The sequence below is a fragment of the Rutilus rutilus genome (assembly GCF_951802725.1).
Source record: "Rutilus rutilus genome assembly, chromosome: 9".
Taxonomy (NCBI): domain Eukaryota; kingdom Metazoa; phylum Chordata; class Actinopteri; order Cypriniformes; family Leuciscidae; genus Rutilus; species Rutilus rutilus.
In genome coordinates this window covers 10,234,116-10,260,705 of record NC_140223.1, presented here as the reverse complement: position 1 = coordinate 10,260,705, position 26,590 = coordinate 10,234,116, and the positions used below count along the sequence as shown (strand labels likewise).

At 38.8% G+C, this 26,590-nt stretch overlaps 2 protein-coding genes across 2 annotated transcripts in view; both read left to right on the top strand.

Moving 5' to 3' along the window:
- Window positions 1-4,476: 4,476 nt before the first annotated feature.
- LOC311297760 (uncharacterized protein) lies at window positions 4,477-8,932 on the top strand. The gene is made up of 3 exons (XM_084420196.1): window positions 4,477-4,495; window positions 4,642-4,769; window positions 6,909-8,932. The coding sequence occupies exons 1-3, from the start codon at window positions 4,493-4,495 to the stop codon at window positions 7,537-7,539; spliced, it is 762 nt and encodes a 253-aa protein (XP_084276322.1). The 5' UTR covers window positions 4,477-4,492; the 3' UTR covers window positions 7,540-8,932.
- Window positions 8,933-21,812: 12,880 nt separating this feature from the next.
- Window positions 21,813-26,590, top strand: part of LOC311297517 (thyroglobulin-like) — a 40,850-nt gene continuing 36,072 nt past the window's right edge. The window contains exons 1-2 of the mRNA XM_084419847.1: window positions 21,813-21,898; window positions 23,984-24,083. Of these exons, the coding sequence (XP_084275973.1) occupies window positions 21,821-21,898; window positions 23,984-24,083 (178 nt within the window). The 5' untranslated portion in view covers window positions 21,813-21,820. The remainder of the gene's footprint in view (window positions 21,899-23,983; window positions 24,084-26,590) is intronic.

Genomic DNA, 26,590 nt, shown 5'->3' with positions numbered 1-26,590 from the left:
GTGCTACTGTGTAGTTGAATAACTTGCCTTTCCAGATTAAATGTCTGTTCTTGGTCTTGGATTTTGTGAAATAAAATAAAATAAATGTTTTTTTCCTCTTCATGACGCATTTTTTGACTGATGCGATTTATACTCCGGAGCGACTTATAGTCCGGAATATACGGGTATATTCATTCTTCGTTTGTAGTTTTTATTAGATCGTTTCCTTAAACCATTTGGCATGGTTGGGCTTAGATATGCCTTGCATGAATTGCCCAGTTAGGACCCACATAAGATCCTTACAGAGCCCACTTTAAGCCCATAGGGGCATTCACGGTTGAATCCTGGTGCAAGCCCACTTTAAACCCCTTTAGGCAGGTGGGGCCCAAATGGGTCTGGCATGAATTGCCCAGTTAGGACCCACATAAGTCTTACAGAGCCCATTTAAAGCCCATCTGGGTAGCCATGGTTGGATCCCGGGTGCAAGCCCACTTTACCCAGCTGGCATTCGACTGACCTTAAACGTTTAAATGTGGTTGAAATAATGTCAGTTTATGAAAAAACATTCAATCAACGTCAAAACAACGTTGAACACCAAATGGCTGAAATGGTGTTGTTAACTAACTATGGATTCAACATAGAAATATAAATAAAATTTGAGTTGTACGTCAAATCAACATTATTTTTACAACCATGACTTTTAAACATTTTGTTGAAATATATCAGTAGAAAAAAAACGTTCATCGTTGATTAGATTCGCAAAATCTGAACAAAATCCAACGGTTATCCAACACTGACACCTGACGTTGATTCAACGCTGACTCGACGTTAAAATGCCAGCTGGGTTAGACCCATTTGGGCAGGTGGGGCCCAAATGGGTCTGACATGAATTGTCCAAGTAAGACCCATGCAGGTCCCACTTTTAGTACGTCTGGGCTTCCACGGCTTGCCCCAATGTGGATCCCGGGTGCAAGCCCATAATGGGGCCCACATTTGCTGCCCATGTAGCCCTAATCTGGGCCCCACATGTCATTGCTGGCTGGGATTGCATTACAGCAGAGAATTCAAACAACAGGCGGAGCATGTGCATGAGAGCGGTTTCTGCAGTTTTTTTTTTCTGTGCTCTAAACATGAACCCACACTGTGTATGCGCGCATATTTAATCACGTCTTCTTCAAACAAAATACATGTGCACTAAGTCATGACACTTACATTTACATTTAACCCTCAGACGGTCTTCGTTTCGGAGTCACATCCTGGGCCTTCCCGGTCAGAAGTGACCGGAGGCCTAAAAATGAAACTTCCTCCATCCCAGTAAAACCACTGCAATTTATTTTTGTTCTATAATATTTATTCTTTTTAATTTTGTATTTTGAGATCATTTTATTGAATGTATTAATATTTATGCAATATTTATGGTCTATTTTTGCCATTGAAATTAATAAAAAAAATTATATAAATATATGTATTTTTTTATTTTTTATTTATGCAGTATTTTAGTTTAATATAGAGTCTAGGCCTTCAAAAAAAAATGTTTGAAGCAGATTAGCACCATCTGGTGAGAGTATGGAGAGAAAGCGTAGAAGCATGGTGTAACCACTAGATGGCATCTATACAGTTCTCTATGGAGAGGCATGTGAATTCCCCAGCTGTTTATGGACACATTTACTTTTTTTTTTTTTGTACAGAATTTGTAACAAAAAATGCAATTCATTCAATTGACCCTTCGCTAAGCCCCGCCCTCCTTAGTTACTGTTGCTACGCCTGTCAAGCTTTTGCGCCTGGCACGTCTATTACAGTATGTATGCACTGGTTTTAGACATTCCTAAGGAGATAATTAGTCATTTTTAGCGGACAAGTGAAAATTTGAGAGAACAAGACTGCAGTATGCATTCGAGGGCTATATCCACGTCATAATATGCAAACGATTAGAGAATAATTTAATCAAAATTGAAGCTAAAGTCTATAGTCTCAGCGCAAGCAGCAGCGCCTCATACGCTGACCATTCAAATGGGAAACACACAAATTGAGGAACAGCTTTGTGCAAGCACAGCAGGGTAAGTGAAATGTGAAAATATTCTAATATTTATAAATCAAACTTATCTTTTACTTTTACTAGAACTAACACCGGGAGAGTCGCGATCGGATTGGGGTAACGTTACTAGTTTGGCCGCCGTCGATTAACAAAATGCTGAAATATATTTTGAAGTACCGTTAAGTTATGTCAGTGAGCCTCCGTCCTGCCTTTAATCACACTGCTTGATCCACGAGCTGGACAATAACTTTATTCTAGAGCTGCTATAAAGCCAAAACACTTTACTTTTAATTTCCTATTATCAATGTAAAGCTGCTTTGGAACAATCTACATTGTTAAAAGCGCTATATAAATGACGCCCGGCATTTCTCCCCTTGGGTTTTAGGTTTCGTGAAGGGAACAAAATCCACCACCCCGTCCAAAATTTTAGGATACCGGGTATCAGATTTGCACAATCCATACGCACAACGCTTCGGCATGTTTCCCTCTCGCTCGAAAGCTTGCCAGACCTCCCGCGCCTAGTTACGGTTGCTAAGCCACGATTGGCCTGTGGCGATTTTCGGGCGTGGCTTAGCGAAGGGTCAATTATAACACTTTTTGTAAAATAATATTTATTTTTTTTATTTTTTTTATTTTTTTTTTTTATTTTTTTTCAATTTCCCATTCATTTTCTATGGGGGTCATTTTTGACCGAAGACCACAAGTGTGACTATTTTTTTTACGACTACTTAGCATGCTCGAATCATGACCTCAATTTTTTTGTGTGTGCACATACTGTACCTAATGCCATACAAGTCACCAAGTTTCGTAACATTCCAATGAAGCTGTGATTTCTAAAAATTCAAAACAGATTTTTTGTAATCAAAATTTATTGGTGTTTATGTGTATAAAAGTGTGTGTGTATGTGTGGGTGGGTGGGTGGGTGTGTCTTTTTTGTACTCTTGATGTTGTAGAGTGTCACCCCTTTACAGCGGTGTACTTTTTTTTAGGATTGAGGCCGTTTTGTAGATTGTACACACAAAAATTCGGAGAATTTTTTATTTTTTGTCAATTTCCCATTCATTTCCATATGGGTCGGTCATTTTTGACCGAAGACCAAAATCGTCACTATTTTTTTTTACGACCACTTAGCATGCTCGGATCATGACCTCAATTTTTTTTTGTATTCACATACCTAATGCCATAAAAGTCACCAAGTTTCATAACATTCCGATGAAGCTGTGATTTTTAGAAATTCAAAACAGAAAATGTTTCGGTCAGAAATGACCGAGGACCGTCTGAGGGTTAATCATTTAGCAGACGCTTTTATCCAAAGCGACTTACAAATGAGGAGAACAATAGAAGCAATCAGACCAACAAGAGGGCAACAGTATACAAGAGCTGTAATCTCAGTTAGTCTAGTACAGTACACAGCAAGTTGTTGTTGTTGTTTTTTTTTGTTTTGTTTTTAAATAAAACACAATAAATAGAATAGTTAAGTATAGAATAGAAAATAAAAGGTAAGTGCTATATTTGGTCAGGTTCTGACGAAAAATATGTCTTTAGGTATTTTTTGAAAATGGCTAAAGATTCAGCTGCATTTTCTTGCTATAAAGCATAAAGACTTGCTTGATTTTCTGTCTCTATCCATTAAAATAAACCTACCATAACAATTCTAGACCCTTCATTTCTTTGTAAGTGGGCGAACATACAAAATCATCAGGGGATCAAATAATTATTTTCTCCACTGTATTTTCCATTATTCCCCACATCAGTATCAACATTTTCTTTCATAAAGTTAGCGTACAGGTGCCATAATTCCATCGTACAGTAATGGGTAACATGAGAAAATCACTGTACTTTGATATAGGCCTATACATTGGTACTAAATCAATACTCACATGGGTTTTGCCTCATGACAATGTGTTTCCTTCGATTGGAAACTGGTTTTACCTGAAGTAAAGTGCCGTTTACAGGTTCCAAGTACATAACGTCAAACTAAACAAAAAAGACATTTGTCATCTCTGACATATCATATGATAGATTTTCAGGTTTGGTTTGTAGGTACAATCCTCTTCCTCCATCAACCTTTTTGTTATTTATGTCCTAAATGTCTCGGAATAAGAAAACGCTCCAAATGATGTCTTCCTTGATTGAACCTTTCAAAAGTTTCAGACTGAATTGTAAACGGATTCAAAGCATATTCCTATATGACTATGAATTTAATTCCAAAAGAAATATGCAAACATGCATAAACATTGATGCAGATATTTATTAAAACAAATAATATCTTGTTGTTTTCTCTTTTCCACAATGGATTATTTATAAGAGCCTTATGGACACAAAATGCCAATGGCATTATTCTAGATTGTGAAAGTCAGTGATTGCGACAGATTTCTTAGTAATTCTCTAGTCTTCTAAAGAAGAGGGCTGGACTACACTCAGAATAAATCTCATCCACTTCCTCTTTCCCTCTCATCACTCCTTATCACAAACAACATGGTCAGTCACATTAAAGGCTCATAACACATAATTGTTATTGGGAGTAGGCTATTAGTTGTTGTTGTTTTTTCACTTTGAATGGTTAATTTTTTAATATTGTATTTATAATTGTATTTTGTTTTTATGTGTGTTTTTTGTGATTTCAGAAGTTCACTGTGTTTCTGAGTGGACTGCTGCTCTTCCTGCTTCCCGACTGGACAGAAAGTGTTGAAAACACTGAAGACACTGTGGACATCAATACTCTCGCCCGCATTATTAACTTCTTTGAGCAGAAGTAAGTCTGTCTCCAGTGTCTATGAAAAATTAAAAGCTCATAGTCTGAATCAAAGTTAGCAATGAGGAAGTATAGCAACAAGAGGGCTTTTCACACTGTGGTTAACCCATGGGTTATGATCAATCTAAACTGCGCTTTTAACCAGTAGATGATGGGATATACAATATTATCTTCGGGGGTGGGTGTCAATTTTTTACTTAATATGTAGTGAAAAAATTTGAAGAAAAATATTTTGTTTTTTCAAAAAGTTGATTTTGAAAGTCTGTGTTTAAAATAAAGTTGCTTTTAATTTTCACTGATGACTAATTATTGCAGTGTTCAGACCTATTACTGTTATTATATAACTTATATAATTAATTGTATAATAGACCTCAATGAGGCATAAGCTATCTATCTATCTAATATTTTATTAATATTTTATTATCCTTGCATTATGTCGGTTATGAGGTTGTGCGCTATGAAACTAAGGTGGGACAAATGAAATGATATTAATTTAATAAAAGTAGGCTAATAATAACAATAATAAATTATTCATATCTTCTTCACTCCAAAAGACGCAGTGTGTACCCGTCCGCTATGATACAGATCTATACAGTATCTACTTAAACAGTAGCCTATGTGATTTCGGACGCAGCGCTTGAGTTGTACGTGTAACATAAGACTCTTCCTTAAAATAAAGGTGACATAAAAAATGAAAAATGTTATTGATTAATACAAAAGGAATAAACCTATGTAAAAAGATAAATAAATGTAATGACCAAAAATAAATCATACAAGAAAAAAACTTCTTCTTTTTAAATACTGAATTGTTATTCAAATAAAAAAGTAATTTCTACTTTTTTATTTGAAGATATATACTGTTTATCGCCATTCAGCCATCAAATACAGAGATATGATTTTTTTGGACATTGGCCACCCCTAGTCCACAATCTGTGTCTGCATTAAAGCATAATGCCCTGATTTAGTGAAAGAAAGCTAATGCGAAAAAAATAAAACAATAATTTCATTTTCACTAAGCCTACCTGCTCACCCAGATCATGTCTTATCATGTCAAAAAAAGCCAAGGAAGTGCTATCAGACAGCACTCTTCAATGCATAAGACCGGACCCCATCTCGAGGCCTCCTTTCAGGTGCCTGCCTAAAAACCCTATAATTAGAACCACTGGTAACCACTTCACCGGCTACATACAGTATGTTTGAGTGGAAAATGTCAAATGGCAACGGAAAAAGCATTTTTTTGAAGTGAAGAAGAGCTTTTAATTCCGTAAATTAAATTTCAATTAATCTTTATAGTCTGAAAAGTCCATTCAGAAAAAACTTGACAGTAGTCGGTAATGAGGATGCGCTAGAGCCTCATGTGAACAGGTTGTTTGCTATGTTCGTTTAATCAATGACATTTAATTTCCAAATATACAAGAACGTTAACCCACGGTCTAGAAATGTACAATGTGAAATGTCCATGTATGGATATCCATTAATTAATTGTTAACCCCGGGTAAATTATGAGCAGAGGTGGGAAGATTAATAAAATATTCTACTAAAATAAAAGTACTACAACTTAAAAAAAAGTTGTACGTTTTTTAAGTACAAGGTAAATTACCAGTCTAAAAATCTACTCAAGTAACAGTAAAAAAAGTAGCTCATTCATAATTTACTCAGAGTAAAAGTTACTCAGTTACTTTTTTAACAGCGGGGGTGGGGGACACTCGTGTGGGGTTTTAACGGTATGAGATTTCACAGTATGATAACGTCTCAGAAAATATCACGATTTATGGTATTAATCAATTATTATATAAATAAACGGTATTATTAAATTATGGTTATTATTATTATCATCAGTTAAAATGGCAGTTAAATGAATGAAAACATGTTTTTTGGTTGAACAAATGCTTTTATTATAACAAACTTGAAACCATTTGTTTGTTTTGTTTATTCAAATTTCAATAAAACATGTCTAATCTACTAAATTCAATAATTGATAATGAATTAGATTAACAACTTATTCTTAACATTAATAATTTATTGAAATGTTAGAAAATAATAGAGTCCTATGAAATGTATTTTATTCAGAAATACAAACATATCAAAAACGGTGGTAATCAAATGAAGTGATTGATTGACTACTCATTGAGTTAACAGCTATAAGAGAGTCGCTGAAGAAGATGGTTTTCACTATCAGTACGCCATCGCCATCAATGTGCCGAAGGATCAGTGTCAACAGAACTTCAATCTGAACACCTTCCTGACTCAGGAGAATGCTGTGAAAGTGAAAAATGCTATTGATGATGAAACAAACGCACTTTACCAGCAGGATTCGGATTCAGAATCAGATCTCATCGCTGCAGGAACTAGGAAAGTTGTAAATAAAAAGAATTATTACTACAGGCATTCAGAGTCTCTCCTGCTGAATCCTGCTGACAACTCTCCCATGACCAATCTTTTGAATAAAAGAAAAGACGGCTGCTCTGTTTTCTACACCTTTAATTCTCCTTGTGTTAAAACGTGTCTAGATGCAACAGGCAGACACAACATTTTAGATGCTCTGAAGAACTGGAAACAACATGATGGAATTAAAGCTTTTGTCTTCAGGAATTTCTGGACGGCTGACGAAAACAACACTGATCTTGAGACTAAGTTTAAGCAGATTGTGGCTCATGTTCCTCTCTTCCGCTGTGTGAGTGAGAATGAGTGTTATGCTTGTAAAGGGGAAGGAAACACTCCCATAGACGCGCACTGTCTGCCTCCAAAAAAGACCAATATTGAACTGTAGCATTACAGGTCTTTTCTTTTCTATATGTGATTCTATATTAAGATCTACTATCTTTTGTTTTAAAATTCAGCATATATTAACCAGGAATTTAAAATTCCGTTTTAAAATCCATTTAAAAATAATCTTGTCGTAGCAATCGTTTTTGCAAAAATTATATTATGCTTTATTGCGCTAGAAAATAACGTAGCTTACCTCCTAACCAAACCGATATCGTCAACCTCATATAAAATCCTATTTACCGAAGCAACATTTTACCTGTTTTTTACAGCACTGCGGCTAATGAATTGAAGTCTCTTACAGACACAGAAAATAGTCTTTTTTTCCCAGAAAACTGAATTTAAAACCAGCATAGGGCCTCATATAATGAACAAATTAGGTTAAATATTTCAAGAGGGTTACCAACGAGACTATGTTAGTGGTTGGTTAGGATACAATTGAATAATTAGTGCTATAAAATATTGAAAAAAGAAAAAAATAGGGTAATTGTTTTTAACCTGTTGTGTGTTTTATGTTTTTGTTGTAATGCTTACAGTATGTGTGTTGTAACTTTGATGTAAAAACTGTATGTAAACTGAGCTGCCTACACTGAAAAAAATGATTTGTTGAATTTACTAAAAAAAATGTATGGTAAGTGGTTCCACACAATTGATTTTAGCTACATTTAAACAAATGCATTAAGTTGAACTAATTTAATAAGTTCAACATGCATTTGTTTAAATGTAGCTAAAATCAATTATGTGGAACCAATTAACAATTTTTTTTTAGTAAATTCAACTAAGTCAATGAATCATTTTTTTCAGTGTTGAAAGCACTTCTACCAAAGTTACATAGTGCACCTTTAACAAACTCACATTAACAAGAGGAAGTCTCGACTCTTGTGCGACAGCTAAAGGAGAAGGAAACATTCCCATAGATCAGGACTGTCTGCCTCCAACCTCATGAATTAACATGAGTTACATTACACTTTCCTAAACAGGTTAAGCTTGACATGAGTCTAAATGAGTAATGATTTAGACCAGCACGTCGCAGTAATGGATTGATGTACAAAGACGGACATTTTATTCAGAGATCAAATGGGTTCAGAAAACCACCTTTAAAAAACTTTTTAAAAAAAAGAGAAAAGAAAAAAATGTTTGTGAAAAAAAATAATAATAATTGTATGCCTTGAATTGTAAAATGGATTGTTAATTGATTGCTTGTTTTGCCATTGGGCTGGTGTGAATTGTTGATAATAATGTGATGTTAATGATGTAAAACTTTTTTACATCAGGGATATAATGAGTCTCGTACAAGTTGTTGTACGATTGTACGAGTTTAGTGCATTTGCTAAGGAATGGTGTGGTAATTTGTGTATGATGGGTGTTTCATGTGGAATAAAGACGCCAGCACCCACAATCCCTTTCTCTTTATTTGTGGTCTGTTGAATAATACAAAACTGTTTTGCTTTGTACATTTTAACAGAATTCCCCCATGTTCACAGACAAGGCTGAAGTTTAGTCCTAGACTAAAATGCATGTTTGAGCTGTTTTAACTGAAACAATTTGCAATTTAAAAAATGTCAGTTCCATTGTTTTGTCTCAAGATACACTCCAGTAATGTTTTCTATAAGACATGTTTAAAAGCTACTTAAATGTCCTAATTGATCCTAAAGGCCTAATCCTTGCTTAATCTAAGCCCTGTCTGTGAAACCAGGCCATTATGTTTGATCATCAGTGATTCCCATAAACCTAAAATATTCAGTATTTGCTTCGTTAAGTATGTAAAACAGATGTTACAACTTTGTAGCTGGCAATAGATTACAATAATTAATCATGATTCATTTCATAACTTCTTTGTAGGCTTCTTAACATGTTAATAATGCATTTAGCTGCATTTAGTTTCTACACAATGTAGAAAATACAATTCACTGTCAACAAGTTCCACTGCCTGATGTCAAATCTTATGACAAGTAAGCTTCATGTGTCTCATTAAAAAGAAGAAACTGCTTGGTGAGTTTGTTTTCTGCCATATTGTTGGTCAATTGGCGACCCCTACTCATAGACAGTATATAAACTGGACACAGCGACCCCATAGGTTTCAACGGAGAGAAGTGAAGCACATTAGAAGCCCTCATTTCCTGATTGCCGAGCGTACTGCGCAGACTCAAACTGAGCTTGATGACGTGGATGTGACGTGAGCAGCCTGCCTGACAGTTGTAAGTCTTCTAGTAGCTGTGCCAAACGAAATCTATAACCATTCCCTTCCGAATCTTGCAGAGACGGAAAGCGTGAGTAGGATCTGTCCATGAGCTAGGAGCAGGAGCAACGTCATGACTCTCTATGGGCTTCTCCCTTGACTTTATCGGACTTTATGCCTCCATGTCCCCCCGATTGACTGCAAGCTTCTCTTCCTGTCTCTACGGTAATTTCCAGAGAGTCGCGTGGTTATGACGCAATCGTTAGCCTACTTTTACAAAAACTGCTTCTACGGGGCCATAACGTAAGATACAAGGTAATGGAGCCTTTTATACATTGTCGTGTTTCTTTAGAAATAAACCATGGACAAATGGAGTCTTTAAACGCCTCAGATGTAAAGTTATTCGCTGTCAAAGTGACGCCAAAATGAATGGGAGTCAATGGGATGCTAACAGCAGGTGAAGGCTTGTTAGCCAATGGCGGCTCCCGGGGGTACCTTCAAAATAATATGAAACGCTGCCCCCCTGCCCCTACTGGACAGTTACTTCTACATTACTTGGATACTCTCTACATAATAATTTGTTACTGTTATTATTAGGCTACTTTTATTATTAGATTAATATTATTTAATTTGCCCCATAGGGTGAGACAAACAATGTAATGACAAACAAGTGAATGCAATAATTCATCATGAGTCTGGGCAAAGGATTATGGGGACTGAAGTTCATGGCTGAGTGGTAAAGGTCAGAGAAGGAGTGCCCTCTAGTGGTCAACCTGGGCACACCAGCTGGTGTCTGTGACATTCGCTGTCAACTTGCAATTTCATATTCCACAAGTGCTAAGTGTCATGTTTTTCTCACAGCAAAATCTTTGATCTGATCTTTGAAATCAAGCCGTCTCGTGTTGATCTGAGGTATAGTTATTTACTTGGTTAAGCTTACTGAAGGCTCTCTGTCCACTTGCAACACTTACAGGCAAGTGCACAATATGTGCAAGGCAATGCACACTTCACTGAAAATCTGGAGCAGCATCTTGTAGATTTGATTCAAAAGCTAAAAATTATTATTATCAATTATTCACTAAGTGAATAACAAGTTTAACACACCAGCAGCTCCAAAAAGAAACTTGGAAATGATCTAAAACAGCGACAGGATCATTGAATCGGTGATTTGAACTCGAGAACCAAATAAGTTCTATTCATGAATGAATCATTCAGACTGGTTTTATCAACAGGTTTCTCCTATTCATTGAAATGGGCCGATTCAAATGATTCATTCACAAACTGGACATCATTACAACTTATTTCATAAACTCTACCGGGACAATTAAGCCATATGTATATGACTTGTATATGACAATTAAGCCATGACTTGTATATGACAATTAAGCCAGATGTGTAAAGTATGTACATCGTACATTTTTGTGATTTTCTGTCTTTTTTGAAGCTCAGTGGCATAGGCACACCCCTATGTAAAATTATACCAAACATGAAAGGGAAAAAACAATAGATTCACAAGATACATCATATGTGGTATGTAGGCATTCTTAGTGAACTTTCAGTGCCTCTAATAAGGGGAAAGTAGAGAGAGTCGGTAGAGAAGGGGATGCATAGATAAGCAAGGAGAGAAGATTAGGCAAGGCGTGTCTTAAGCTCTTTCTGTGAGATCTTCTCTCTAGATCACATTGTAAGTTTTATTGTTTTGTTGCAGGGGGTTTTATCTCAACTTTTGCCTTAGCAGGAAAACCAAGTTTTACAGGCCTCCCCTGGCCCTTTGGGGCAAATTCTGATGGGCCACTTTTGGACATGTCATGTTTTGGACATTTCATTTTTGACATTTCATGAGTCGATGATTTCAGGTGTAAGGGTGGAATTCCTACATTGGTTCAGGCTGCAAGAACTGCGGAATGACTAAAGAAATGTTATTAGCAAGATGGTAGAAAATTGCACATTTCTTGTCTATACCACCCACTGCCACTTATACCAACGACGGAAATAAGAGCAGTTACAATAAATATTTGTGGGAGAGCATTGCTATAGATAGTGACCATATGGCATTGCAATATGTTGCACTTCAAAGTCAGTACCAAATCAAAACTAGTTAGCACATTAGTTGTAATTGAAAATGTTTAATGACAAAATATGTTTATGATTACACTTAAAATAGTTACAAAATAGATTTATGAAATGATGATAACTTATATTATTAATTGTACCCAGCATATATGAAAAATGTTAGAGAGAGAAAGAGAGAGAGAGAGAGAGAGAGAGAGAGAGAGAGAGAGAGAGAGAGAGAGAGAGAGAGAGAGAGAGAGAGAGAGAGAGAGAGAGAGAGAGAGAAAGAAAAGAGGAGCCCTCAAGAAAGGGACCCAGAGAAGAAGATAGCCAGAGCATCAAAGAGACAGAGCAACAGTTTCAATCTTCTGTTATTCTTTCCTTGACCATGTGACTAAAAACAAACTGTGAGACATTCAAACTGACCAATCAGATAATTACACTCCCACCACTGTACTAAAGGTGTGACAATTCATCAACCCCCAAAGTACAAACATTTGGCCTGCAGGCCTACAGTGATCACTATCAGCCCCTCTGTGCCTTTAGGAACTACAAATGGCCATTGTGATAGAAAGAGGGGGTAGAAAAACAGTCAAGCAAATATCTTTGTTCATTTAAAATATCTTGGATTATTTTCAATTCTACACAGGGGTCAAGTAGTCACCTGAAACAACAGCATTTAGACAGGGTTAGCCTTAAGATTAAAGCACTGTAAAATGCACCTCTGTGGCACCTTTAGGTGTGGTGTACTGCGCTGAATGGATGCGGTAGCATCTGGACAGGATGTCTGCAATCCTGTTGATCGGGTTTGCTTCTACCTGCACTTGTTTGTGGTGGTAATCATTCTGTAGAATGACTTGTTGCACCAAGTCAGTCTGTTGTGTTGGTCTGTGTCCTCCTCAGTTGGCTTAACTGACCCTCTGAGAAGTCCTCGGTCACCTCTAAGTAGAAGTTTTGGTTTGCCGGGCAGGTCAGATCTCCACAGGTTAAGGAATCATTTCACTGATGACGCTCCATTGCGTATGAAAAACCCGGACAACTTTTTAATGACGATGCAATAATTGCACACTGATGAATTTGTTGTTATTGTAAGATGAGAAGGGAGTTGTTAGACAAACACAGGAACATAAAATAACACATGATGAACTCATGTCAAAAGTGCAAGTGGCTCCTTTTCAGAATCATATATTTAGTGAGCTCATTTGATCACATAGTCTTCACTTCCACTGCGATATGGTAGTGGAATGTGCTGCGTCCCAATTCGCCTACTTATACTATGCTCTAAAAGTATGTAGAAAAAGTGAGTGTGTAGCAAAAGAGTAGGCAAGCTTTGGGACATACTACCTCGTCATCTTTAACGGACAGATCTGTCACGTGCATCCTGTCACCGTAAACTGCCCTGTCAATCATCTCATCACAGTTAAAATCCTCCATTCAATCTGATTTAATTTCCTACCGTTTCGGAGAGAAATGTAGTTGCATGTTCATCTGCCAGTCGTGGGTCTTTCATGCGGAGACTCTCCTCATGTGTTTGCAATTTGAATATAATGATGCATTTAAAAGTTAATGGCAAAACGTATCTTTACAAAAGTTCACAATGCTGCTGCAGATGCAATATAATGTAGACAACATTGAATAAATAACTTTTCGTCAGCTTAGACACTGATAATTAATCACTCAAACCCCTTTATCTAAACCTCTCTTCATAACCGCCGGTCGCGTGTCCTCCATGACTGTAGTTTTTTAACACTTTTCACTCCTGTGTGTAGTTCTAACCAAATCCCCGTCCAACGTGCGATGTGTTATTAGCAATATTAGCCGTTAGACTGCGCATCAATCTGCACTTCGGATTCTGACCGGAAATAGTAGACCATCCGGGTCTCTTTGGAACACTCATTTCAACATACTACAATTTGGGATGTACTAATTCTATTTTCGAATACTATTTAGGACGGATAGTATGCGAATTGGGACGCACCGTTAGACTTTGTCTGGATGAATTAAAGGAAAGGTAGCAAAATAACAATAACATTTTCAATAACTAGTATATTTACCAGCGGTATGCATAATTAAAATATAAAACATAATTAAATATAGAAATACACAATTTCATAATTACAATTATAAAATCGTCTATATTAGTTGTTTTAATTGCAAATCATTAATGCAAACCTAAAGTTTTAATCAGGTCAATTAGAGAATTCGATTTACAGAAACAGAGATTTAAAATCCCTAGTTTAATTCAACACAAGACAGATTTTCTTCACACTGTCAGGATCCTACTCTTACTGTCTTGTCTGTTTTGTCATTGTTTAATGTTTTCTTGTTGGTTTTGTGTCTGAGCACATGTCTCTGTCTTTGTTTGTGTTTGCCATGTGCTCCTCTTGTCCTGCCTCCTTGTTTTCTGTTACCACACCCCCTTGTTTAGTTCTCGTCTTGCCCTCATTTCACTAATTGTGCTCACCTGATCCTCATGTGCTTTGGTGGTTCGTTTTGGTGTGTTGTCTGTGTTCCATGTGTGTATTAAGTTTCCACAGAAATTGACAACTTCTGGAGATCGTTTGGAGTTCTTCATTCCGGTTCCCGTTTGGCTTCCACTCAGCATTATTCACACCACTCATCCTCTCCGTTGTTTTATGTCCTGGTCGCCCGCCTGCTAAATGTGGTGTTTCGAGTATCCTCATCTGTACGAACTGTCCTTAAAGGTGAACTAAGTAACTTTTTTATCTTAACCGAACAGCTTCGGAGTCATTGGAATGGTTATATGACTGTTTTCGGGTTGAATGGTGGTCTTCTCGCACCCCTCGAGCGCCTGTGAGATGAAAAACCACCCTTGAACTTTGGGCCGGCGGGCCGCAGCATCAGGAAGTATCGCGTGATATCAGGTCTCGCGATGTAACAAACTGCTTTACGGCACTGCACACATATACTATCTAAACATTTATATGCTAGCCTTCTGTGTATTATACATACCTCAGTGGACATGGCTCTGTGCGTTCGCCGGGTTCTTTGAAAACAAATGCACATGACCAGCGGGAGAAGATAGGACGAGCCAACAAGTTTTAACGACAGTGTTGTCAAATATCTATTCCGAAGCTGTAGGGGGGAGCTCTATAGAGAAACCCGCGAGCAAAAAGCGAGAAAACGGCGAAGAAGTCGGCAAAGCTGCATAATGCAGCTTTAATAAACTGTTTGCTCTGTTCATTCTGCGCCTAGGTTCTCGCTCTCTGAATCGTGACATAACGAACCAGCCCGAATCGGACCCAGCAGAATGAGCATTCGTGTGGGTCCCCCCGCTTCAGCTCAGTAGAGACTAGCACTCCAGCAGGCGTTGGCATCGCTACGCCAGCAGGGCTGTGAGGTAGGATGCTTTGCCCAGTTCTTCTGGACAATGGCTAGGGGATTGGATTACCATGATGCAGCTCTTAAAGAGCCTTTCAACCAATGTCTGGATGATCCCCTTCCTCAGTGGGAGATGGAGGGTTTAAGGATCCTGGACTTTTGGAAATTCACCTATTACCTGCGGCATCGCAAGGATTGGAGGATCCTGCCACCATTAGAGCCTGATTGTATTGACCACCTTACCCATCCTTCTTCGCCGAGTCAAGCTCTTGCTCTTTCGAATCCAACTGAAAGACGAAAGTTGAGAAGGAGGAGAGCAGCTCGGACTGCTGCATCAGTCTTTGTCTCCGAGTCAGTTCAAGATCTTCCTAAGCCAGTTCCAGTCATCCCAGAGCCTGCAGAGATTGTTCCAGTCATCCCAGAGCCTGCAGAGATCGTTCCAGTCACTCCAGAGCCTGCAGAGATCGTTCCAGTCATCCCGGAGCTTGCAGAGATGGTTCCAGTCACTCCAAAGCCTGCAGAGACCGCTCCAGTCACCCCAGAGCCTGCAGAGATCGCTCCAGTCACTCCAGAGCCTGCAGAGACCGCTCCAGTCACTCCAGAGCCTGCAGAGACCATTCCAGTCACTCCAGAGCCTACAGAGATAGTTCCAGTCACTCCAGAGCCTGCAGAGATCGTTCCAGTCACCACAGAGCCTGCAGAGATCGTTCCAGTCACCCCAGAGCCTGCAGAGATCGTTCCAGCCACTCCAGAGCCTGCAGAGATCGTTCCAGTCACCCCAGAGCTTGCAGGGATTGTTCCAGCCACCCCAGAGCCTGCAGAGATAGTTCCAGTGTTGGCTCCAGCCCCGGAGCCATGTTCAGTGCTTGCTCCTGAAGCCCCCGAGGGCACCCCAGGTTCAGTGTCTGTCAAGTCCACTCTAGTGACTCCTGAGTCTGTCAAGTCAAGTCCAGCCACCCCAGATTCAGTCAAGTCAGTTCTAGTCAGCCTGGTGTCAGCTGAGACTGTTCCTGCAGTTTCCACTGAGTCAGTCAAGACCACTGCAGTCATCCCAGAGTTCGTCAAGCCTGTTCCAGTACCTCCAGAGTCTGGTTGCAGTGACAAACTTTCTCTCCCACCTTCGAGTCAAGTCCTAGATCGTCTTCTGACTCCAAAGAAATGAAGAAGGAAAGCAAATAAGATCACTGCATCAGTTTATGAACAATTTGAGTCTGCTCTTGTCAGTCCAGAGCTTGCCGATTTGGAGGATGCTGCCTCAGAGCATGCCGGTGCAGCCCAGGAGGGAGCTCCCGAGCCAGACCCTGAGCATGCCAGTGGAGCCCAGGAGGGTGCTCCCGAGCCAGAACCTGAGCACGGCAGTGCAGTCCAGGAGGACGCTCTCGAGTCTATCCCTGAGCACGCCAATGATATCCTGAGAGACACCTCAACAGCCCTTGGGGACATCCTAGTATCCAGTCCTGTGTTTATCCCTTCAGCTACGGAGAACAGTTCCGAGTCGGTGTCCAATACTGTTCAGGTCTCTCCTGAACACACTCCCCTGACACGCACCCTTCCTGCCTGTTCATTCTGTGCCTGGGTTCTCTCTCTCTGAATCGTGACACACACACAATATGAGTTGCAGTCTGACACGTTTTTCCGCACCCTTTTGATTGACAGGATATAATTGCCACTGATCATTGGCTGTTTTTAAACAAGTGTCTGTTGGCCGATAGCAAAAAATAATAAGACTTAATCATCCGATACTGATTATTGGTACTGCATTCAGTACAACACCATTGTACCATCTCATACACAGAAACTATTGAAACTCTGTCTGGATGTCTTAAGCTGTCTTATAAAATACGCTTTCACGGATTGCCCTAAGACTTAAGTAAGATCCAAGCTCAGCTTTATTGGAAAATCCAGAATCATAGTCATGCCAGGCAATGGGTCAAAACACTTGCAAACAATTCACAAAAAAATGAGAAATGATAGAGAGAACATGGTACAAGTAGGGTGAGACAAACAATGTAATGACAAACAGGTGAATGCAATAATTCATCATGAGTCCATGCAAAGGATTATGGGGACTGAAGTTCATGGCTGAGTGGTAAAGGTCAGAGAAGGAGTGCCCTCTAGTGGTCAACCTGGGCACACCAGCTGGTGACTGTGACATTCGCTGTCAACTTGCAATTTCATATTCCACAAGTGCTAAGTGTTGTGTTTTTCTCACAGCAAAATCTTTGATCCGATCTTTGAAATCAAGCCGTCTCGTGTTGATCTGAGGTATAGTTATTTACTTGGATAAGCTTACTGAAGGCTCTCTGTCCACTTGCAACACTTACAGGCAAGTGCACAATATGTTCAAGGCAATGCACACTTCCCTGAAAATTTGGAGCAGCATCTTGTAGATTTGATTCAAAAGCTCAAAATTGTTATTATCAATTATTCACTTAATGAATAATATGTTTAATACACCAGTAGCTCCAGAAAGAAACTTGGAAATGATCTAAAACAGCGACAGGATCATTGAATTGATGATTTGAACTCGAGAACCAAATAAGTTCTATTCATGAATGAATCATTCAGACTGGTTTTACTAACAGGTTTCTCCTATTCATTGTAATGGACCGACTCAAATGATTCATTCACAAACTGGACATCATTACAACTTATTTCATAAACTCTACCGGGACAATTAAGCCATATGTATATGACTTGTATATGCCAATTAAGCCAGATGTGTATCTACATCGTACATTTTTATTGATTCCTCACAGAAAGTGGTACCAAGGCTTCGGAAAGCCTGAATATACATCACTGGGCTAGTTTTATTGTGGCTTGGTGATTTTCCGTCTTTTTTGAAGCTCAGTGGCATAGGCACACCCCTATGTAAAATGATACCAAACATGAAAGGGAAAAAACAATAGATTCACAAGATACATCATATGGTATGTAGGCATTCTTAGTGAACTTTCAGTGCCTCTAATAAGGGGAAAATAGAGAGAGTCGGTAGAGAAGGGGATGCATAGATAAGCAAGGAGAGAAGATTAGGCAAGGCGTGTCTTAAGCTCTTTCTGTGAGATCTTCTCTCTAGATCACATTGTAAGTTTTATTGTTTTGTTGCAGGGGGTTTTATCTCAACTTTTGCCTTAGGAAAACCAAGTTTTACAGGCCTCCCCTGGCCCTTTGGGGCAAATTCTGATGGGCCACTTTTGGACATGTCATGTTTTGGACATTTCATGAGTTGATGATTTCAGGGGTCACGTAGTCACCTGAAACAACAGCATTTAGACAGGGTTAGCCTTAAGATAAAAGCACTGCAAAATGCACCTCTGTGGCACCTTTAGGTGTGGTGTACTGCGCTGAGTGGATGCGGTAGCATCTGGACAGGATGTCTGCAATCCTGTTGATCGGGTTTGCTTCTACCTGCACTTGGTTGTGGTGGTATTCAGTCTTTAGAATGACTTGTTGCACCAAGTCTGTTGTGTTGGTCTGTGTCCTCCTCAGTTGGCTTAACTTACCCTCTGAGAAGTCCTCGGTCACCTCTAAGCAGAAGGTTTGGTTTGCCGGGCAGGTCAGATCTCCACAGGTTAAGGAATCATTTCACTGATGACGCTCCATTGCGTACAAAACACCTGGACAACTTCTGAATGACGATGCAATAATTGCACACTGATGAATTTGTTGTTATTGTAAGATGAGAAGGGAGTTGTTAGACAAACACAAGAACATAAAATAACACATGATGAACTCATGTCAAAAGTGCAAGCGGCTCCTTTTCAGAATCATATATTTAGTGAGCTCATTTGATCACCATAGTCTTCACTTCCACTGCGATATGGTAGTGGAATTTAGACTTTGTCTGGAAGAATTAAAGGAAATGTAGCAAAATAACAATAAAAATGTCAATAACTAGTATATTTTCGAGCAGTATGCATACTTAAAATATAAAACATAATTAAACAGAAATACACAATTTCATAATTACAATTATAAAATTGTCTATATCAGTTCTTTTAATTGCAAATCATTAATGCAAACCTAAAGTTTTAATCAGGTCAATTAGAGAATAAGATTTACAGAAACAGAGATTTAAAATCCCTAGTTTAGCTTTTGCAATCATCCTCTGTGCATTTGATGTACAGGCTATGTCCCTCTCGATAATGCAGGTCTGACTGGGAACTGTGTGGTTGATTGATAGAAATACCTCCATTCCAGATCTAACTCTAAATTTGTATTGTCATTAGTCATATTTTGTGGGTCCTCCTAGTTTACAACAATGCAAATGACTGGACATAAACATTTTATAAAAAGAGACCAGTTGCACTGCATTTGAATGTGGAATTTGAATGATTAGAAATTAAATTAATTGATGTGTGACTATAGCCATAAACACGTCCAATGCACATTACAGTGTTTTACATACAGGAAGTTAACAAGACTGTAGCGCTGTAAAATTGTTTGACACAATTGAGAAGAAATTATGAATGCTTTTGGCCTGGATAGTCCTATGATCTATGCCAGGTAGAGATGCTGTGAGGTTGTAGTAGTGAGGGTGTGTTCTGTATCTTTGTGTATAGGAGATGGGTGGTGTCTCTCCTACCATAATCTGTGGTGTATAATTTAATTCCGGAGCTACACCAGGAGGCCATGGATCTGCCGTATGAGTGCTATGAGGTGTGAATTGCCCCTTGAAGTATCTCCACACCCATCTCCTACATTTCAAGATGTGTGTGTCCTGGCCCAGACCCTTGTTGACCCTGATTCTGAAAAATGGCAACCATCAGCCTGAAAGGAAAACGGACAGGGAGAAAAACTGTTTAATCTTGAACCTTTACACAAATTGCAAGAAATGTTATCTTTAAGATGTGTGTGACCATCATGTGACAGTAAAAGAGCACACACAAACCTTATTCTAATATGGAATTGTATTGGAATGGTAAAGAGTGTTGGTACGTGAAAGGAGGGTCTGCACTCAAGGATAACATATGATGAACAAGTCTAAGAATGTTCCACATTTGGTTGAAATACCATAATTGGCCAAGAAAAAGAACATTCTGGGAGTCAAGACTATAAAGGAGAAAGGATGCCCTCCCCTCACGGTCACACTCTGCATTTACTCTGTGTGACTGAATGACTGCTGGCCTTTCCTTGCAAGAAAAAAAACCTCATCAAAGACAATTGGAAATGTTTGTCTCTTATTCAGTGATATACTTTTGTTTGCCACCACTCAAGATAGTTGTTACAGATGGCTTTCATCTGCGGTTTTGTGCCATCAAGGAAAAATTGTTTTATTTTACAAAGACATGGACCATTATCATGATCATGTTTCTGCAAAGAAAAAGGCCAGCTAAACTGAGTGATAATGGTCAGATGGTTACTGCTGGTAATAAATAAAGTCCTTCTGAAGTGAAGCGATGTGTTCGTGTAAGAAAAATATTCATATTTAAAACTTTAACGACTAAGATAACTAGCTTCCGACAGACGACCGTACACAAGTCGTCTTATGCCAAAAGAGTAACATTTGATGATATATGACGTAGGATGTAGGAGTGACGCCTCTCGTGGTTCAAACAAACAGGGCTGGGCAACCGCATTCATTATTACATTGTGCATCAAATTCAAGGGTTACTCTTTCACCATAAATCGATGCGTATGGCCGTCTGCCGAAAGCAAGTTATTTTAGTCAATAAAGTTTTAAATATGAATATTTTTCTTACACGAATGCATCGCTTCACTTCAGAAGGCCTTTATTAACCCCCCCCAGAGCCACGGAGAGCACTTTATTCAGGGATGGATGTGCTTTGAAGGACTTCCAAAAACCCATTCACTCCCATTATAAAGCTTGGAAGAGCCAGGACATTTTTTAATATAACTGACGTTCCGAAGCTTTTTGAGATCCTGAAGCGCAGATGTTTTAAAACACTGATCCGAAGCGTGATTCAAAACACCCATGTCACGTGACTTCGGCTAAATGAAGCTTCGGAGTGTTTCACAAGTGTTTCAACACGTGGCATGGTCCGCCGAATCAGCGTTTGATTGACAGGGTCGGGAACAGACCACACAATCGCACATCTGTATAAAAGTGAAGTCAACGCATCTTGACCTTGTGGGTTTTTGTGAGAGGAGTTTGTCAAAGGCTGGAGAAATTATCTGTAAAAAAAGAAGTAGGCTAAGTCCTTCCACAGGAGAAAAAATAATATTTTTAATACATTTTCTATAAAAAAGTGAGACATTGTGGCTTGATTTATTTTATTAATATTAATTTTTCATGACCAAAATAACATTATGCACAGTGAGGAGCCTACATGTTACAAGCTTCACATATTAGAAAAATACAATAATACAAAATAAAAATAAAATTTGATTGGCTCATTGTCAAGGTTGTTTCAGATCAACACCTGCAAGTGACCACTAGGTGTCACCGTTGAGACTGGTGTCGGATTGTTTCGAAGCCTCAACACATGGCACATTTGCTTCCACTGTTTCATTGTTTCACGAGGCCTCGATCTGCCCACCACTAATGAAAACTCAAAAAACAGAACATGAACAAAGACTTACAAACAGTGGTCTACAGGAAACAATACTTAACAAAGACACATGGCAAACATGAGGGCTAAATACGCAGACTAATGACAAGACAGAGGACACCTGTGAAAAATGATCAGACAATTAACCAATGACAAGACACATGGCAGGATCACATGACAAATGGAATCACATGACAGACATGAAGCGTGACAAGAACAAACCCAAAATCATAACAGTGTGTGATAGGGCGCTTAGTTGTTTGACCTCTAGAGTGAAGGTATGTGTTCACCTTGACAACTTCATCTTTTAATTCCAAACACAATGACTTCAGTTTTGTCTTTGTTTAACTGAAGAAAGTTTTGGCACATCCAACTGTTAATTTCATCAATGCATTGGCACAGGGAGTCAATGGGGCTGTAGTCTTTAGGTGATAGGGCTAAGTAAATCTCAGTGTCGTCTGCATAGCTGTGGAAAGCAATTTGGTTCTTTCTCATTATTTGGCTCAGTGGGAGCATATACATGTTGAACAGAAGTGGTGCGAGAATTGAGCCTTGAGGGACTCCACATGTCATGGATGTCCACTCAGACTTATAGTCTCCTATACTCACATAATAACCTCTCCCATCTAAGTATGACCTGAACCATTTTAGGACTGTCCCAGAAAGCCTGACACCGTTTTCCAGCCTGCCAAGAAGTACGTTGTAATCGACAGTGTCAAATGGAAATGCCATTAACGTGAAACTATGTGCGTCGCGTTCATATGCTCTTGTCTGTAGCCTATAGTTTTCCTCCCATAAGAGTCTATTATAAAGAAAAAGCTTAACGTCAATTCAGTAAGATGGTGATATTAAAACTCAGTAGCCTATACACCTTATTGAACATGCAACGTGCTATTGCACGTTAAGCGTTTTATAGTGTTGTACGTTCACACCGCCGCCGGCGAGAGCGCCAAAATTAATTGAAAATGAATGATTTCCGGGCACTTTGATGCTCTCGCCGGTGGCGGCGTGAACGCAGAGTAACAGCTGTCGTCTTTTGCTAACAATGACAGAAGTGTGTGATAGGTTGTTTTGAGGTTTGTGATATCTATGGTTTTCAATGAGACCAGAGATGACCCAACAGTAGAGCTAGATTATTTACGGAGGAATTATTACTGCTCGATTATCTTAAAAAACCTTGTCTGCTTTACACAATTTAGCTACCTTGGAGTTAATCCTAGTCCATAGTTATGCAGCTAGCTCGCTAACAGACTTGATAGCTATAGAAAGACCTGGAACTACAGGACTCTACGTTGAAAATACCCGTTTGTTGCCCGCCAGGTATCCGTGGTAGTCACGTGACTGCAAAGTATCAATATAGGTAAATTGTCATAATATTTCACAATAATATTTTTTTTATATATATTGTTTTTATCAAACAAATGCAGCCTTGGTGAGCAGAAGAAATTTCTTTTAAAAACATAAAAAATCCTACCGATCTAAAACTTTTACTTTTAGTGTGTATGGCTATATATATATATATATATATATATATATATATATATATATATATATATATATATATATATATATATATATATATATATATATATATATATGTGTGTATGTATGTATGTATGTATGTATGTATGTGTATATATATACATACACACACATATATATATATATATATATATATATATATATATATATATATATATGTGTGTGTGTGTGTGTGTGTGTGTGTGTGTGTGTGTGTGTGTGTGTGTGTGTGTGTGTGTGTGTATATATATATATACTAAGGGTTAAATTCAACGAATAAGGAAACGTCGAAAAACTTTCTTTCTTTCTTTCTTTCTTTCTTTCTTTCAAAATTCCTTGGGGGGGAAACTGCCCTCTAAAACTCTATGCACAAATGGGGTTTCCATTTACTTAAGGGAAAATTATAATTTCGCAAGAGATTAGTTTCAGATTTGGGATTGAATGTAGTGCCCAAACTGACCAACCCACACACTGTCATACAAGACTGTCCGGTGGCGGGATTGTATTGGATATAATCTAAATCAAACTATTGTGTATAGGAAAAGTATTATACTTCTTTGAGAGGCCATTGAAAACTAGTTTGTGTATTCTGGAAGAAAAAAAAAAACCCGTTTGGCATCATATTAATATAGCCTAGAGCTCTCCCGTTTGGTATCATAGCCTGAAGCTTGTCTTGAATCAGAACTCTCTGACCTCATTGGAACTTTTTTAAACATGCGGGTGTGTTCTATTGTTCTCCAAACATCCCGCCCCAAACTCACGCCATTGGTTGAGCGCTAACTTAAATACTCTCTCATCCTGAGACAAGTATGATTTTCCAGCAGTTCATTGTATGATTGCAGGTGGAGAGGATGACAGCTCGAGTATATTTCGCTGTGTTATTGTGTCTGTCTGGATGCTTGAGCACATCAGAAGCTGCTCTAGGACGAAATAGGCCTACAGGTGAGAAGATCCATGTTCTTTAACTTCATTATGCAGTCAGCTGTAGCCTGAACCATTTTTCATTTTAATTATACTAATGTCTAATTAAAACGTCTACAAATAACTAAAACTGTAAAACCCATAGACACTTGTTCATTGGTTCTTCTCATTGACTCATGATTCATTGACAGATCATCGCCACCAGCGGGGAACCATTGAAATTTCACATAATGAAATTTCATGCGTATATGAAGCCTCGTTTACTGAAATCTGGTGACTCTGGCCGTTTGAACCCCGCTACTAACCAATGATTCGGAACAAAAGCTCGACGCTTCATGAATCAGTGTTTTGAAATTGCCGTGACTAATTTGATCTACCAACTCCAGTGGAGTTTGGTAGCGTTGTTGTTTGTGTGGGCCCATGTCCCATCTAGTGGAAGTGCAGCGAGAGCAGCGGAGTGTATCGCGCACTGTGTTCATTAAGCTTTTAACATTTTCCAACTATATTGCTGGCCAAATTGAAATGGGTGGATGTAAATCCTTTTATTATAAAATGGTAGGCTACTTAATTTTTTGAACAGACAGAACCCAGCAGGTGGTAAAAGATTAATAAGATGATATCTGATTCTCATTATCACGTAGGCTTACAGGATTCCCTCAAGTGTCTGTGCACACAATGGTTGTGTGAGCAAAAACATTAACAATTGCATTGTGAATTTCAGTGCTGATACTGCCATTTATTTTTTTTTAGCCTGGCAAGCCAGACCTAGGTCTGGGCGATATATATCGTGATATTGATATGCGCATCTCGTTAGTAAAGCCAGTTCCTTGATTAGTAGCAAATCGCCATCACCTGCTTTCAGATGGAGCGGCATTTACTACACAGAGCCGTAGTTAACTGACAAGCTGAGCCATATCGCATTAATTATCGCAGGCGATACGTCCGTGATAATTTATGCGATATGGCTCAGCTTGTCAGTTAACTACAGCTCTGTGTAGTAAATGCCGCTCCATCTGAAAGCAGGTGATGGCGATTTACTACTAATCAAGAAACCGGCTTTACTAACGAGATGCGCATATCAATGTCACGATATATATCGCCCAGACCTACATCAAGATGTTAGGTCTGGCAACTCTCCATAGACAGGGCTCAATTCGAGGGGCGGGATAAACGGTTGTCTCTCAAAATCCCTCTGCACGCAATAGGACAGCACTACAACCAATCAGAGCAACAAGCGGAGCTAATCGGTATCAGAGCCATAGAGAGAATGAATAGAGAATCTCTCTATGACTCTGATCGGTATATTAAACTTTTTCCGTATCCAGTCGGCAAAACTCCGAACACATCTTCCTTTTTTAAAAAATACTGAAGTGCCGTTCTTTGCTCTTTTCTCAAAGAAAAACTTAACTGCAAGTCCTCCAGTGTCGCGGCCAAAGCCGATTCAAAAGACCGCTGTTCGCCAGCAGCAGCCGCCATTCTTTGTTTTCAAGGTTCCCTAACCGTCGCAACTGTCATTTTGTTAAGCCCGCCCCACCGACTCTATACACGACGTGATTGGCCTGACCCAATTTAGGTTTTTGCGTCTATTTAGGTCTATGGAGAGTTGCTAGACTACCCTGGCTGCAAAATACATTTTGCTGCCGCTAAGGTGCATCTAGATTTCTAGGCTAGCTATTTTTAGCTTGTATAAAAATCAAGACGTCTCGTCTTGCCACTCTGAAATGAAGTTTGTAGAGTGGTGTGATGCCCACCACATAATTGTGAATTTAATGGGGTAATGAACTGGCTTTTTAAACTTTTTTTTTTTTTTTTTTTTTTTAATTAAGTAAACGCCTACTGCTATGATTGGATAACAGTTTTGCATAATGAGTTTCATGTAATGTGTGAATTGGTGGGCGGGGTTAAATGGGCAGTGTTGATGTAGGCATTGATCTTCTGCGGAGGTGGTGATCCCCACTTTGAAAAACCTGTTGTTTGCTGTGTCAGCTTTTATTTGACCATGCGGCAACATTCTGATCTGAAAAATGAAGCCTACCCGGAAGTGCGAAAAACTGCAATACATCGAAAATCCGCTAGAGGAAGGTCCCAAAAGGGAGCAAATGTCCATAGCCCCCATGTTAAAATGTCCGTTTTCACAGCATAAATTCATGTTTTTACAGGTTGGTCCCATGGACTTTTATTGTATTTTTCGATAGGTTCCGAGTGCCTGACAACCATGAGGGCTGTGAATTTTTTTCTAACTCATTAGTTTAGATCGTATTTAGATATAAAATGTATGACAATAAGGGCGTGGTTAACTTTGATTGACAGCTTGATTGACAGCTGACAAGGCAGCGCCACGGAGAATGACAACATAAGAAGCGCCATTTTTTAATACAGTTGACATATAATACTACTGTTTCTGTATCATGAAATGTAGTTTTAAGAGTTTTTCAGGCGAGAATGTAGTTGTTTAAAGCTCAAATCTGTGGTTTATTTATAAAGATTTATGAAAATTGTATCCAGGTTGTGAGATCCAGCGATGACCC

Excerpts from the sequence above, each read along its gene's own strand:
- LOC311297760 (XM_084420196.1), top strand. Across the intron at positions 4,770-6,908 it reads ATTAACTTCTTTGAGCAGAA|CTATAAGAGAGTCGCTGAAG; the intron begins GTAAGTCTGTCT and ends TTGAGTTAACAG.